This window comes from Acomys russatus, chromosome 25, assembly GCF_903995435.1.
Source record: "Acomys russatus chromosome 25, mAcoRus1.1, whole genome shotgun sequence".
Classification (NCBI taxonomy): Eukaryota; Metazoa; Chordata; class Mammalia; order Rodentia; family Muridae; genus Acomys; species Acomys russatus.
The window spans coordinates 15,922,940-15,937,870 of NC_067161.1; the positions used below are offsets into that span (position 1 = coordinate 15,922,940).

A 14,931-nucleotide genomic window follows, 5' to 3' on the forward strand; every position below is an offset into this window, starting at 1 on the left:
CCATCTTGACTCAGACTCATTTCTCTAGTCTGGAACTACCTCCCAGATTCCAGCATCTCATGTCAAATCCACATTCAGCACCTGAACTTGGGTGGCACCAACACCTCTCACTTGTCCGATGTGGAGCTATGTTCTCCTCACATGCTGTTCATTCAGCTGCCTGACTTGACTGAGCTTCAACATAACTAGAACTCTTGCCACTTCTCACCACTCAGAGTCATCACCTTGGTCTGTGTCAGTTTGTGTCAAACTGCTTGCATGGCCACAACACTGTCTTATCGCACCTCCTTGCATGCAGTCCTATGTATTCTACCATTAAGAAGACAGCAAGAGGGATGTCACTCCTCTGTTCAAAATGGTGTGCCCGCCTTTAATGCCAGCCTGGTCTATATAACGAGTTTAAGGCCAGCCAAAGATACAAAGTGAGACCCTATCTCAAAAATACAAAACAAGGGGCTGGGGAGATAGCTCAGAGGTTAAGAGTACTGGCTGCTCTTCTAAAGGTTTTGAGTTCAAGTCCCAGCAACTACATGGCGGTGCACAACCATCTATAATGAGATCTGGTGCCCTCTTCTGGCCTGTACATATTACATGGAGGCAGAGCACTGTATAAATAAAATAAATCAATCTAGCCCAAGGGGCATGTCCCATGAAAGTCTTCACTTACCAGGAAAGTGGGTCAGAGGGGAGGCCATACTATTGGGACTTTAGGTGAGAAAAGCATGGGAGAATGGGGAAATAGAAGGATCCAGAGGGTCCTAGAAACATACAAGAAGAACATTCTGATGGGCGGATCTGGGCACAGGGGTCCTGCTCAAACTATGACATCAGCCAAGGACAATATGTGCAGTAAACCTCGAACTCTTACCCAGATCTAGCCAGTGGACAGGACATTCTCCACTGTTGAGTGGAGAGTCGGGACTGACTTTCACATGAACTCTGGTGCCCCATATTTGACCATGTCCCCTGGATGGGGAGGCCTGGTGTCACTCAGAGGAAGGATAGCAGGCTACCAAGAAGAGACTTGGTACCCTATGAGCAAATACGGGGGTGGGGAGGTCCCCCTCAGTCACAGACATAGGGGAAGGGAGTAAGGGGAAAATGAGAGTGAGGGAGGAATGGGAGGATACAAAGGCTAGGCTAACAATTGAGATGTAATATGAATAAATTAATACAATATTAAAAAAAACAAACAAACCAAAACCCCAAATAGCAAAACAACAAAACCCCAAACTAACAAAATGAAAACAAAAATAATAACAACCAACCAACCAACCAACCAACCAAACCAAAACCCTGAAACACTCTACAGGCCTGTTTTACTTAGAGATACACTCAGAACAGTGGCTGGCTGCAGGCCTTGTGGACTCAGCTCCCATTACTTCTGTTTGTTCATTCCACTCTGGCTATTGACCTCCTTTGCAGCTCTTCAGACATTCTTGCTTCAGGATGCCAAGTCCGTTAGTCTGAGACTCTCTTCTCTTGAGGCACCCTCAGGACTGACTCTTACTTGCAGGAAGCCTGGTTAAACATCATCTTTTCAACCAGGCCTGCTTCAGCCACTCTAGTAATGTAACAAATGCCAAATCTCTGCTATTTCCCCAAAGATTATAATATTTAAAGAGCAATCCTAGGATTCCAGCAAAGCCAACAGAAAAATACAAAGTCTGCCATCCATCCATGTGCCCCTAACCCCCATGTGCATCACTTCACTCCGTCTTAGGATTCCCTGTCAGATACGTTTGCATTACCTACGATCCACAGTGGCACACCACCATTGCTCAAAGCTCATAGTTACAGCCACTGACTTTACTCTTGGTTGCTCACCCTAACTAGATCGTCAGACCCTATTGTCCATGATATCATACCTGCTGGGTACAGGGCAAGGAAGTCAACTTGGAACTGTCGGGAAACTTCTGGCCTACAGGTTAACTTTCATAGTGCTGAATGGTATTATGGAGGCTGCTGGGAGAAGAAGCACGTTAACTGTTTTCCCCAGCACTGGATACTGGTAAAGAGCTCACTGGTGCCATAGCAGAACTCTTAACTACTTTCTGATTGTAAGGCTTGCTCCACAGTAGACAATTCACACTCAGTAGGCATTCACAAGCCTGGTCAAGAGCTAATTGCTGGAGAAGTGACAATCTTTAGGGAAAAATCTATTGTTTTGTTAAATGATCATGGTGTTAAACTGCCTTATAAACATTTTTGTTTATACCCATAGATTTGTGCTGTTCTCAACTATGGTGAGAGACTTCTTTCTGCAGTGGGCAGTGGTTAGAGCAGACTCATAACTGGTCAAAGTGCCGTGAGGGCTCAGTCCCAAAGCGGGCATCTATGTCAACCCCTAATTCTCAAGGCTCAGAGAATAGATAGGAGGTGAGAAGAATGTAAGAGCAGGTGGGCGAGGAAGAGTGGTGTTCTGAATGTTTTCTCCTGGATAGGACATGGCCACTGAACTCATAAACTCAGGGCAGCTGTGGTTTCTACAAGACCATGATAGTCAGAACTTAAGTACCACAGGAGGGATTCATGAAGCCCACTCATAGCTGATAGCTACTGGCAGCTGACGGCTGCTGGGGATGTATTTGGGAGCATGGCCACTAGTAGTAGGTTGCTCTTGCCTCAGTGGATGGTTGTACACCCAAGCAATACAGGTGGCACTAACTAGACTCAGGGCACTACAGAACCCTTTCCTGTGGTCTGTAGCCATCACAGAATACTGTGTTATAGTTCTTAAATACATTCAACCAAACTTATTTCAAAAGGATAAAGTTGGGGCTGCTGAGATGATTTAGCGGTGTCTGCTGTCCGATGGCCTGAGTTTGATCCCTAGAGCTCACATGGTAGAAGGGAACAACTCTGGAAAGTTGTCCTTTGACCCCCACAGACAGACATACACACAGGACGGTATGTGTGCATGCACACCCATACACAGTAGAATTAGATACAAGTTACTCTCACATAGGACTCTAGCAATTTTGAAATCTGCAGTTTTCTTGTTGCATACACATTTCTCTCTGGTGTGTGTTTGTTTGTTTTGTGTGACAGGGGTTCTCTGTGTAGCCTTTACTGTCCCAGACCTCACTTTCCTAGAATAGGCTGGACTTGAACAGAGATCCATATGCCTCTGCCTTCTGAGTGCTGGGATTACAGGTGTACACCACCCAGCAGTCCATTTCTCTTTTTATACAATGAGTTTTGATCATACTCATCTCTTCCTTTGACTCCTTCCAGATCCAACTTTCTGTCCTTTTCTTCCCCATCCATCAAGTCCAATTTGTGCTGCCCACATACTCTTAAACAAACAAACAAACAAAATTATATGTATGTCTGTGTAGGCCACAAGAAGGTGTTGAATTCCCTGACCTGGGGTTACAGGCATTTGTGAACTACTCGATGTGGGTGTTGGGAATCAAAGCTGGGTCCTCTGGAAGAGCAGCAAGTGCTCTTAACCGCATTTCTCTAGACCCACGGGGTCCCATTTCTTGTTTCTTCAAATAATAAGTAAATTAATTAATTAATTAAAAAAACCCTGCCTGTTCTGTCCGTGGAGTTCGAGTGAGAAATCTCTTCTAGGTTTCTAGAACACTCTAAATACTTTTCAATCATGAGTACAGCACACCCTTCATTAGTTTGTCTAAATGCCCTGCTAGTCCTAAGTTTTCTTAGGGAAGAATTGGTTTTTCTATGTGTTCATCTTCTCATCCCTTGTAACTTACAGTATCACACAGTACATGTTCAGTAAATGTTAGCTGCATGCTGAAAGAAGTCCTTAGTATTTTTTTTCCTTGTGTGCAAAGGAGGCTTAGTCTAACACCAATAGCTTCTGAGACTCCCCATGGCGCCTTTGAGGCCTTTCTTCTGGTAAGTTAGCTGGGGGGGTGGATTTTGGGGTCCTCAAGGCATAATCATTCCATTGCCTTCACAAGACTTTCAGAAGTTATTATCTGCATGCTGTGAATAAAGCCAAGGCCATAGCAATAGCCCTGGAATTTCTATTTCCAACCACTATTATTTCCTGCTGGCATTGTACAAAATCTCTAAGTGTTTCAAGACTAAAATGCAGTCTTCATCTATTGTCTTGTTATCATCTTACTGTAAATATAAGACCAAATCTCACACTTCTAATGCTGTATTCCAGAATTATTCTTGTAGAGACACCCTTTACAAACAAATCCTGTTTGTGCAACTATGTAGCTAGGTATTTCTGGCCATGTCTCCTCTCCTCTCCTTTTTTTCCTATAGAACTTCTATGGGTGCTTTCACAGACTCCTAGGACTCTGTAAAACCCTTGAGTAAGCCACTGGCTTGTTAGCTGGGTCACAAGGAGTAGCAATGGTTTGCACAAAGCTTTACAAACTCAATTTATGAATGTTAAAGAACCATATGTTGCTTTGCAATGTAAATTCTTTTTTCTTTAAAATTTTGAGATTCCATCCATCCATCCATGCATGCATGTGTATGAGTCTTCTGTCTACATGTATGTTTGTGTACCACTTGTGTGTCTGGTCCCCATGGAGGCCAGAAGAGGGCACTGGATCTCCTGGGACTAGAATTAACAGACAGATTAGAGCTGGCATGTTGGGGCTGGGAACTGAACCCAGGTTCTCTGCTGAGCCACCTCTCAGCCCAATACGTAAATTCTTCAGTGAAGAGAATGATCATAATTTGTTCCAGCTATTTCTAAAGTTTAAAATTTCACAAGCTAAGCCTTTTAAAAATCAGTTCCCAAAGGAAGGAATGCAAGCAACTCCACGTTGGCTAGCCTCATGACAACGACCAGTATTTCTCCCCCTCTGTGCACTCTTCAACCAACAGATGTCACTAAAGATACCAGTACCCAGAGGCAATGGGAAGAAAAGATTAGACAAATGGAAATTGAGCATAAAAGCATCCACTTCTTAAAGCTGAGAAGTAGGTTTCCAGAGTAATAACATTTATTACAGTGCATGCAACATTTTAACCAAAAATTTAGAGAAAGAAATTTCTTTTATTAAGTTGCTCAGGCTGAAGGATCATTGCACTAAGTTTTGAAATACATGTTCTTGAAGCAATTTAAAACTCATTAGAAATAATAGGCTAGGGCTAGTAGAAAATGTGGTAAAATTTAATCCTCATCCAAATGTTACCTGGGCTGTACAAACAGGAAATTGTTTTGTGCTACTGTGGCTAACCCCAGTGCTGACCCCGAGCTGTAACAGCAAGAGCAGCTGAGAGCTGAAGCAAAATTAAAAACTTACATCAAAGTATATCATGACAGAATGTAGATAAATAAAACAGCATATCAAAAGTATTATTTTTCTGCCAGTCTCACAGTGCAGTGAAGAAGAGGCAGTCCTCCATGTGTGATAAATCAGGTGCATTAGGCACTGAGTCCTCTCTGGTACCACCCCATCCCTGACGACCCATACACGATTCAGGAGAGAGGAGCTCCAGGGGAGCTCTGTGAGGATGGGGACAGAGCGACTGCACAATGCTCTCGCCCTTTACAGTTCTCTGTCCTTAACCTTGGGTAACCCAGAGAGGTAAGTACTGCAGGCTGCATGCAGCCTTTGCTGTGACTCTTGGATCTTTCAGGCTCCTAGGTGCCAGCCACACTATCTCCCTCCAACGAGCATGCCAGAGTCTCCAAAGGACACAGGCCAGAGCCCAGACGGCAGAAGGAAGCCAGCGTGGGGTTCCACGGAGGGCAAGGGAGTCTTCTAGTAGTCCACGGAAAGTGCACAAAGCCACTGTAACACAGCTGGAGGCTGCCTTCCCACTTACACTTCAGTTTCCCTCTAGTTTTAGGATGAGAATCACAAAAACTCATAGCACTTGTCATCAACTTCCTAAATCTTAAGAAGCAGTAAGGGATATGGAAAGATGACTACATCCAGTCACACTAACTTCCAATTCAACCAACTGCTGGCTACATACTACCTGGTAAGCTCCTAATGCTGACTGCTTCAACTTCAGCTTCTGGCTACAGTAGTTAAAGAGGCGAGTACAGCAGCCGCCCAAGGCCTTTCACAACAGTACCTCAGGGAGTTCCTTATAACCACCGTATAAGCTATGCATTAGTTTTTCCATTTAGGAAGCAACTGTCCTGAGGACTTGAGGAATATACTATAAATGACTTAATATAGGAGCAAGCACATAACAGCTGATTAAAACCAAAATCTACTAAAAGTACTATTCTAAATTGAGAAGCAGATCCTTTTTTAAAATGATTTATTTAATTTATTTGCATTGGTGTTTTGCCTACATGTATGTCTGTAAGAGGGTGTTGGATCCTCTGGCACTGGAGTTATAGACAGTTGTGAGCTGCCATGTGGGTGCTAAGAATTGAACTCCAGACCTCTGGAAGAGCTGCCAGTGCTCTTAACTGCTGAGCCATCTCTCTAGCCCCAGATTCTGACTCTTGGCCTTCTTTTCTGAGCAAGAAAATTCCTTACTGCATTTCTTCTCAAGAATACTTAGATGCCAGCCCTTCTTATACATATCTACAATCTCAGTGCTTGGGAGATAGAGGCAGAAAGAAAAGAAATTCAAGATTACACAAGAGTGAGCCTGAAGACAGGCTGCACTATGTGAGACCTGCTTGAACAAACAAACATATGCTTTCAAGGCTCCCTGCGTTGCTCTCTCTTTTCCTCCTCCAATGCAATCTCCACACTGTTATCTTTCCCATCTTTTACTCCAACACTTTCTTCTGTGTCTGACCACTGCAAAGGAGACTGGAGGGCTTTTAAAGCCCACAGGGCCAGCACTGTTCTGTATGACTCCTTTTGGTGTCACTTGCCAGAGCCTGTCCAGGAAAGGCAGTTGCACCAAAGAGGAAAGGCCACTACTCTTATCAGCCTCACTGCAGCAGTCAATAAGCTCCAAGGTACCAGGAGAGAGTCAACTGTTCCTGGTGACAGGAGCCCAACATTTGCATAGTGGAAGCCCTACCAGTTACCAAGTAACTGGTATGTGCAGTGCTTCACAATGATAATTACTGTTTTGTTTTTTTTTTTTTGGGGGGGGGGGAGGTGCGAACAGGCTAGAGGCATGGCTCAGTGGTTAAATGTATTACTACTTTTGTAGGGGCCCTGGCTTGGTGTCCCAGCATCCACAAGCTCCTAACTGGCTGTAACTGAGGCTCCAGGAGAGCTGACGGCCTCCTAAGACACCAAGCATGCACATGCTGCACTTACATGCATGAAGGCAAACAAAACAAAACAAAACAACAACAACAACAAAAAAACCCATTTAAAAAAAAAAAATCGATAGAATTAGCTGTATCCTCAATGCCAGGCAAACTATACTTAGGAACTCCACTTCATAGTGGGTTCTTTTACCTCTGGAGGCCAAGTGATTATTTTACTTTATATGTATTTATCTATTTAAAAACAGATACAAAAGTTGTGGTAATGTAGCAATTGGTACAAGGCAAAATAAGAGTGCTAGTCTACTTCCCTACACAGGCAGGTTGTTTTTTTGTTTGTTTTGCTTTTGTGCACTTAGTATTGCAAGCTCAAATTTAAATGCACAACTGAAAATAAACATTTTTAATGGAAGTTTACAATAGAGATAGCTCAGAATACCAGAATGTGATGAAATGAAGTAAGAACAGTTTAAACATCTATTTTTTGTTCTTTTAAATATGCCTTCACTTTTTGAAAAGTAGTAGGTGTGCTCCCCCTCTCTTCCTCCCCCCCCCACACACACACACTCTCTCTCTCTTTCCCACACCCATACGGAAGTACAATAAGCCCGACAGCCCTCTGTAAATCTATCTCAGTTACTCAGGAGGGACGAGCATCACTAGCTTTCTGTGATGAAGCGGGAAACTACAACAAAGGGACAAAACCCAAGCATGCAAACTAAAGAAACACATGAAACTACAAAGGAAGAGAAGATGGGACTAAGACAACATCTGAGAGAAATGTACCACATAGAAGCCCAGCTCAAATCTGGCCCCAGCCAGATCATGGTAAACTAGACTAGCGGACTCAGGTCTATTCTACTGTCACTACTCACCTACAGAGAAGTGTCTAGTTTTTCAAGGGGCTTCCAGATTGGCTTCCAAAGTGGTGGCACTAGTTCATGCTCCCATCAGCAGCATAAAGCATTCTCCTTATGACCACAGCCAGGCCAGCACCTGCTACTGTTTGCATCCTTGATGACTGCCATCCCGACTGGGCTAAGATGCAATCTTAAAGTAGTTTATGTGCATTTCCCTCACAGCTAAGGACGTGGAATATTTAAAAATAAAAACAAAAACAAAAAAGCAGCCATGGTCCACTCTAGAAGAGGGGCATAAGTGTCCAACACTATAAGCTCAGCCCCAAGTTCATGACTCAACAGGTTTCAGGCCCAGTACTGTTTACTGAACCCACACAACATCAAGTCACCTCCACCATAAATAAGACTTTGCCACTACCCACTTAAGAGGGAACACTGTGGAAGAGGAGGCAGACAAAGAGCAGAAAGACAGGGAGATGGGCTAGCAACTGCCATTTTGGAAGCATGACATGATCAAGGCAAAATCATGAACACGCTACAGCTATGTGTACTGGTCCTGGGCCCACAACAGAAAGACCCCGTGACAATTGGCTATGGATGGGATGGAGCCCTGACACTACTGCACACCAATTGGAAACTGATTGTGGGAGGTGGGGAGGCAGTGCCCAGCTGTGTCCCCACTGGTGGGCCTTCTAAGCTCTGAAGCTTAGTTCCAAACCCAACATCTTGCATATTCTATAGGACACAAAACAAAACAGGAGCTAGCAAACATGGGCACAAGAACTGCAGGGAAGGGCCTACGGGGAAATAGAGAGGGTCTGGGAAAAAGAATAATCAGAATATGACACACACATGTACGCAACTGTTAAATAACAAGAGAAAGGAATGCTTGTAACCCAGAAAAAGTCTTAAAAAGACAATGTTATTAATGAAGTTGTCTTAATTGGCAAGTGTTAGGGAGAATGATACTAAAGTGCTAAATAAATTATAAAAAAATTTAACTAGTATAATCTTGACTCAGGAGCTCTGCTTCTAGGGTTACAGAAGCCAAATGTTCCTTGCAATAAAACATTTACTGCCCAGCTGTGGAGAATTTTTCTTTTTAATTTTTCAAAATTGACCTGGAATAGAAAACTTCCCCCCAGTAATGAACATTATTATTCACCTCCCCCCAAATAATTTACTGTCTTTTGCCAGGATATTTCCTGACAAAGTTGTCTAGGCATTCATAGACTTAAGACAGCAAATTCCTTGATATAAATTTTAGCAATTCTGAGTGTACTATAACTTTAAGAGGCCTATCTGCTGTATTCTTTACTACTGACACTGCAACTTTATCCCCCAGAATGTGTCAAGCTGGCCACTGCCTCTCCTGCCCAATGCTGTGCAGGGACACTATCACCTGTGTCTGCGCTATTACCGACAGACACAGAGGTCAAAAGCAATGAACATCTTTCCTTCCAGAAGCAGGAAAGTTATACTGCAGAGGCCAGTGTGGAAAAAGGTATTTACCATAGGTGCAAATCATTTTGCTTGCCTCTCTGAAGAGAAGAATTCCATTAGGAGAGGACACATCAAAATTCAAACGCTGAGACCTAAGAAATATAGGAAAAATTACACTATTTCTACAGATAAAGAAACCAAATATCAGCATGTCTAGCAATTTCATTTATAAGAATTTCATTCAGCCCTAATTATTCTTCAAAGAGACACTAAACAAACAATAATTTCTTCACTGCTTGTTGAATAGATGGTTCATTTTTTAATTTATCAAAATAATATCCTGACATTTTATAACATAGATTTTTCTACCCCTTCTACTTTCACACAAAGTGACTAATGGATAGTTAGTTAAAAACAGTAATAGTTACACACATTTCATGTTCCACAGTGTGAGTTTTTAGCCTCCTCCTGACCTCATTGGCTCTGGTATGCCATGCAACTATGCTTTTAAGATACACTGGAATGTCTTTAGTCAGTGTTGCAACAACAAACAAAACTACTCCCAAACCACAGGCAAAACATTGTTAATATCTTGTTTGCTAAACAGACTGCTGCTTTTCAAAATTAGTTTAATATTAAGTACAAAAATAACTCTGATTAGAAAAATGCAAATATATAATTCATACTAGATTCTAGAGAAATGTATACATAGCATATCATGAAATATAAATTTTTATATGGCAATTATTGAGTTTTTTATGCTATGCAAAATTATTTGCTATGGCAGACACAAAATGCTTTATAACATAGAACACTATTTTTCCTTCAGTATTAAATGATATTTTATGTCTAATTAACAATATTTAATAATAATCCACATTTTTAATATTGAATACAAAGCCCATAATTTTTGAATACTTACAAAGTACCAGTGAGAAAACTAAAGAAACCAAAACCCAAAAAATCAAAAAATAAAACCTCTAGAGCTTACAAAAAAATAAAGAAAAAAGGTTTCTTTCATGAATCTTTTTCCACCTTTCACTTAAGAGTAAAAAATTGGAATTATTGCTGTGAACAACTCAGCAACAGGGTTAAAGCTGAGCTGCAGCCCATGTTGCTTCTCTGACTGGCTATCTCCTTCAACATGCTGTCTGTAGAGAGGCACTGATGAAAAGGATGGCAAAGCAACAAATTATTGGTGCTAGGCCACATCCACAATGACACATTTTAGGGAGGCTAACACAAGCAGATTGCTGTAGTTCCTCCAACCTCTCAGCCAAGTCTTTGTTAACAGCTACAGGCAGAACATCCGAATTCTTGCCGCCCCTCACAAGTCCTAAGGTCTGAGGAGTGCAGTGGTTGCAGCACACGCACCCAGCACAGGAGGACACTCAGCATTACAGCTCCTGGACAAAGTGAACTGCCCAGAGACTCAGTTTCCTTCCTTATAAAACAAAACCTCTCAACTTAGAAGATCACATTTCTTCCTCATTTAAAATTTTACAGAATTGTAGCTAAGCAGAAAAATAGTTAAAAATAACTGCTCTTTCCCCCCATTTTGTGGCTTTGAATATTTTAAATAATAATGGCTATAGTCATTCAACTTTATTATTTCCCAAAGTTTCTGTCTATGAAGTTTACTACTTATGCTTCCTCCTCCTCCTCAGCCTCACATAGCTACAGTAGACTGTAACTTTCTTCCTTTCAAAACTCATATCTATTGTTTTCACTGGTTGCTGCCCTGTGCCGTTGCTATGCTATGACAATACACAGCAGGCAGATGCAAGCTCTGTGGACGGTGCACAGCTGCTTACCTGTTTTGCATCAGCTCTGCTAAGAGTTTTAGGATTGGAGTAGTACATTCTGGTTCTCCATACCATCGCTCAATAGCTCTCTGAAGAACTGGAAGATATGTCGGGTACCTTTTATAAAGTGTTAAAGAACTTAAGGGTGAAGAACTTGGACCGTGCTCAGTGGCAGACCACCTACTTGCCTCGTATGCACAAGTCCGCAGTACCATCCCCCAAATAAGAACAAACAAAACACATGCTGCTGAAAAATAATGGTACTTTTATGCAAGCAAGCAAACAAAATATTCATATTTCTTCTGTTTGGTGTATAATGGCAGCTGTATAAATTACTCTTTTTTAACTATATAGCTATATTTTTGGGGTAGCTACAAAGTTAATTCTTTTATTCCTGGTATTAGGTATAAATCAAAGCTATACTTTCAGATATCATGTAAGTAGTATGGTTAAATAATTACGCTTAATGTTATAGGGACAAAATAAATTTAGCTAAAGAGAAATAAAAATATATTTAAGTCATTATTATTGGGGCTTCTGAGTATTATACCAAGAAGGCTTTTATTATGAAAAACAAAACAAAACAAAACAAAAAACAAAACAAAAAAACAAAACACAAAAGCACAGAGGAACAGTAAATATTTCAGATCCACCCCAACTTCAAGATCACTTAACATTTGTCTTTTTTTTTTTTTTTTTTTTTTAAAGTTGTTGGCTTGTTTGCTTTGGTACCTCTGAAGCTCCAAGAAACATTTGGGTTGTTAGTCTGTTTAAGAGCTCTGGCCTCCTAGTAATGTACCATTTTCCTGGCATCAAATAATTTATTAGTCCTATATGATGGTACTAGCTCCAATCTGCTCAAGGCCAGTGTTGCTAAGGGCAGTACAACACACATGTAAGCATTCCCTCTTTCCTTTTTGAGACAAGGTCTACTATACAGCTCTGACTGCCTTGGAATTTGTCAGGTAAACCAGACTGGCCGTGAACTCACAGAGATCCACCTGCATTTGCTGCTGCAGTGAAGAGATGAAAAGTGTGCACCACCATGTCTGGCCTGTAAACATCTTACTAATACAAGAGGTGCATACATCTGATGAGCCCAAACAGGAACGCGCAGTATGAAAAGATGACTCACCTCTGCGGGCCCTTCAGCTCACACTGGGTCTCCTTGTAAATGGACACATAAATATAGGATTAAAGCCTCAAACTAAAACAGAAAGGCTTGACACTTTCTGTTTTGCTAGCCTCCAATCTCTTTCCAATGCACTCACGTCTTTGTTTTAGATGAAAATGCTGAACTAGATCACCAGTTCTGTGTGTGTGTGTGTGTGTGTGTGTGTGTATGTGGTTTTTAAAAGAGATTTATTTATTTTATGTATACGAGTGCTCTATCAGCATGTACACCTGCAGGCCAGAAGAGGGCATCATATCACAATACAGTGAACCATCATGTGGTTGCTGGGAATTGAACTCAGGACCTCTGAAAGAACAGGCAGTACTCTTAACTGCTGAGCCATCTCTCTAGCCCCTTTCTGTGTGGTTTGGGCAAGAGCTCCATGTTGAAAAAATAACATAAATCCAAGCCCCGTACCCCAATAAAGGCATCCATTAACCAACCAACCAATCAAGGCATAAAAGCTGTTCTGCTTCCAACCCCTCCATTTCCACTCTATGTAGTTTGACTTGTCCCAGCTCTCTGCAAATCATAGGATTCCAACAGTTGTGTCCCTTTTTCTATATGCTGCTTCCTTCCATCTCATCCCTTCTTTCAATACCTAGCTCATGTTTCATGTCTCTGGGATGTTTTCTCTATTGTGAAATGGTGCCAATCTCTTTCTTACCCATAAATGCTCAGTGAGCACTTCTCAGAGGGAGAAGCAGGGCTGGCTGTTAACCCTACCTGCCTGTCCGTCAGCTTTGGAAGGGCTGGGATCCACGCTTCCATGTATCTCCTTTCTAATGACCACATGTGCCTCATACTCCAAACAGCTGTCAATGACATCCTGGAAGCCTTTCCCATCACTTATACTGCTAGTGCACCTGGGTTGTGAGAGGCCTATGTGTGATTGTGCCATCCCTACGGCAGAATTTCTCTATTCCAAGCCCTGTGAGTGCAGACACCAGAGTCTTCTATGCATAGGCTCAGTACAGTGTAGATCTTAGCATTTGATTCTATAAACCTGTAAACCTATAAAGTCGACAGAAACTATGTGTTACAAGTGTCTCATGACTGTTTTCTTGCCTGCGCTTGATGCTGAGCTTTAAGAAATCACTTCTGTAATAGAGAAAGCAAGCCCCCCAAAGCCTAAAGAATGCTGTGCCCCTTCAAGCAGGAAGGGGGCAGTTCCCTATGAAGACAGCATGCGCAGGCTGTGTTCACGAAAACAGATTCCATAACAAGGATGTGCTGAAGTCCTCCTCAAAAGCACTGTTCCAAGACTCTCCAGAGACACCAGTGACAAAACACTAGGAAAATCCCTGCCCGTATGGGATTTATATACTAATAAGAAAGGAAGTAAAGTAAAGGCACAGGCTAGAAAATACCACAAAGGAAAGAACAGAGAGTGAGGACAGGAAGTGAGTGATATGTTTAGGTGAAGAGTAAGCTGAGCAGAAATGATAAAAATTGATCTAGTGTTTGATCCTCAGAAACTACATGATGGGAAGAGTGGGTTCTTTTCTGATGCCTATGTATGAACCGTGACGCTGTGATACGTGTGTGTGTACGTGTATACACACACCTACATACATGAATATTAAAATAACCTAACTTGGCAGTTAACTTTACTTGAGCTGTCAGATAATCTACTGCTGTTCTTTAAGTACTAGGAAAGCTGTTATTGTTTAACAGACTATAGACACTACATACTATGAACTGTGTTAAGGACCAATCTAGAAATATAAGACATGGTTTTTTTTTTTTGTGCTCAGGAGTCAAGCTCCATCAGGGTGGCAGGCTGTAAAGGGTGCTCCAGTTCTAGAAAGAGTACAAACTCTAGGATCATCAGGGAATGGACACAAACCTCAAAATGTAAGAACACCAGTGGCCTAGCCACCCACCGTGCAAACTCCTTTCAAGACAGAGCACCACAGTGTCTATACAGCATGCATGTGGTATTCACACTGGGATAGGAGCAGGGAATATGAGGGGATGCTCTCTTCTCTGTGTGGAATGAGAGTAGTGACAATTCTAATATGCTTCTGACAGAGGTGACTGCCACAGAGAAAATGAGGGATTATTGGGAAGCGGAGCAGAGGTCTACTAAGCAGGGAGGTTAAAAGGGCTTCAGAGTGAGAGTGCCAGGCTCAGATTACAGAGTGAGAATCAAAACCCAAGTTTAATTTTCCAGTGGCCTTATGAGGACTACATATATATGGGCAAGAAGAGAAAAGGAGCCCTTAGGTACAAGAGGCATGGATCTAATTTCTTTCACCTGGATCTTCTCAATGGATAAGAAAGGTCCACATTAGAAAATGAAAAAGCAAAGGCACTAATGGAGACATTAGCACACAGGATGCCAAATATGAGAAGGCGGCAGGCATCGGATTTGCATCCATCCATGTACCCTCCCAATTACCCATCCTGTGATTATTAGTAGTTTCAGTATTTTGCACCACAAAAAAAGTAATAAGGAGAAAAACCACAATTATCTCCTTCTTGGATTTAATAACAGAAAAAGTGATACAC

The 14,931-nt window shown here is 41.9% G+C and overlaps 1 protein-coding gene across 2 annotated transcripts in view; it reads right to left on the bottom strand.

The window, feature by feature from the left end:
* The window catches only part of Ranbp17 (RAN binding protein 17), a 304,243-nt gene that overhangs the window by 52,807 nt on the left and 236,505 nt on the right, over positions 1 to 14,931 (bottom strand). For both annotated transcript variants that reach the window (XM_051167333.1, XM_051167332.1), the window contains 2 exons: positions 11,253 to 11,360; positions 9,508 to 9,590 (listed from right to left, as the gene is read on the bottom strand). In XM_051167333.1, coding sequence (XP_051023290.1) covers positions 9,508 to 9,590; positions 11,253 to 11,360 — 191 coding nt within the window. The remainder of the gene's footprint in view (positions 1 to 9,507; positions 9,591 to 11,252; positions 11,361 to 14,931) is intronic.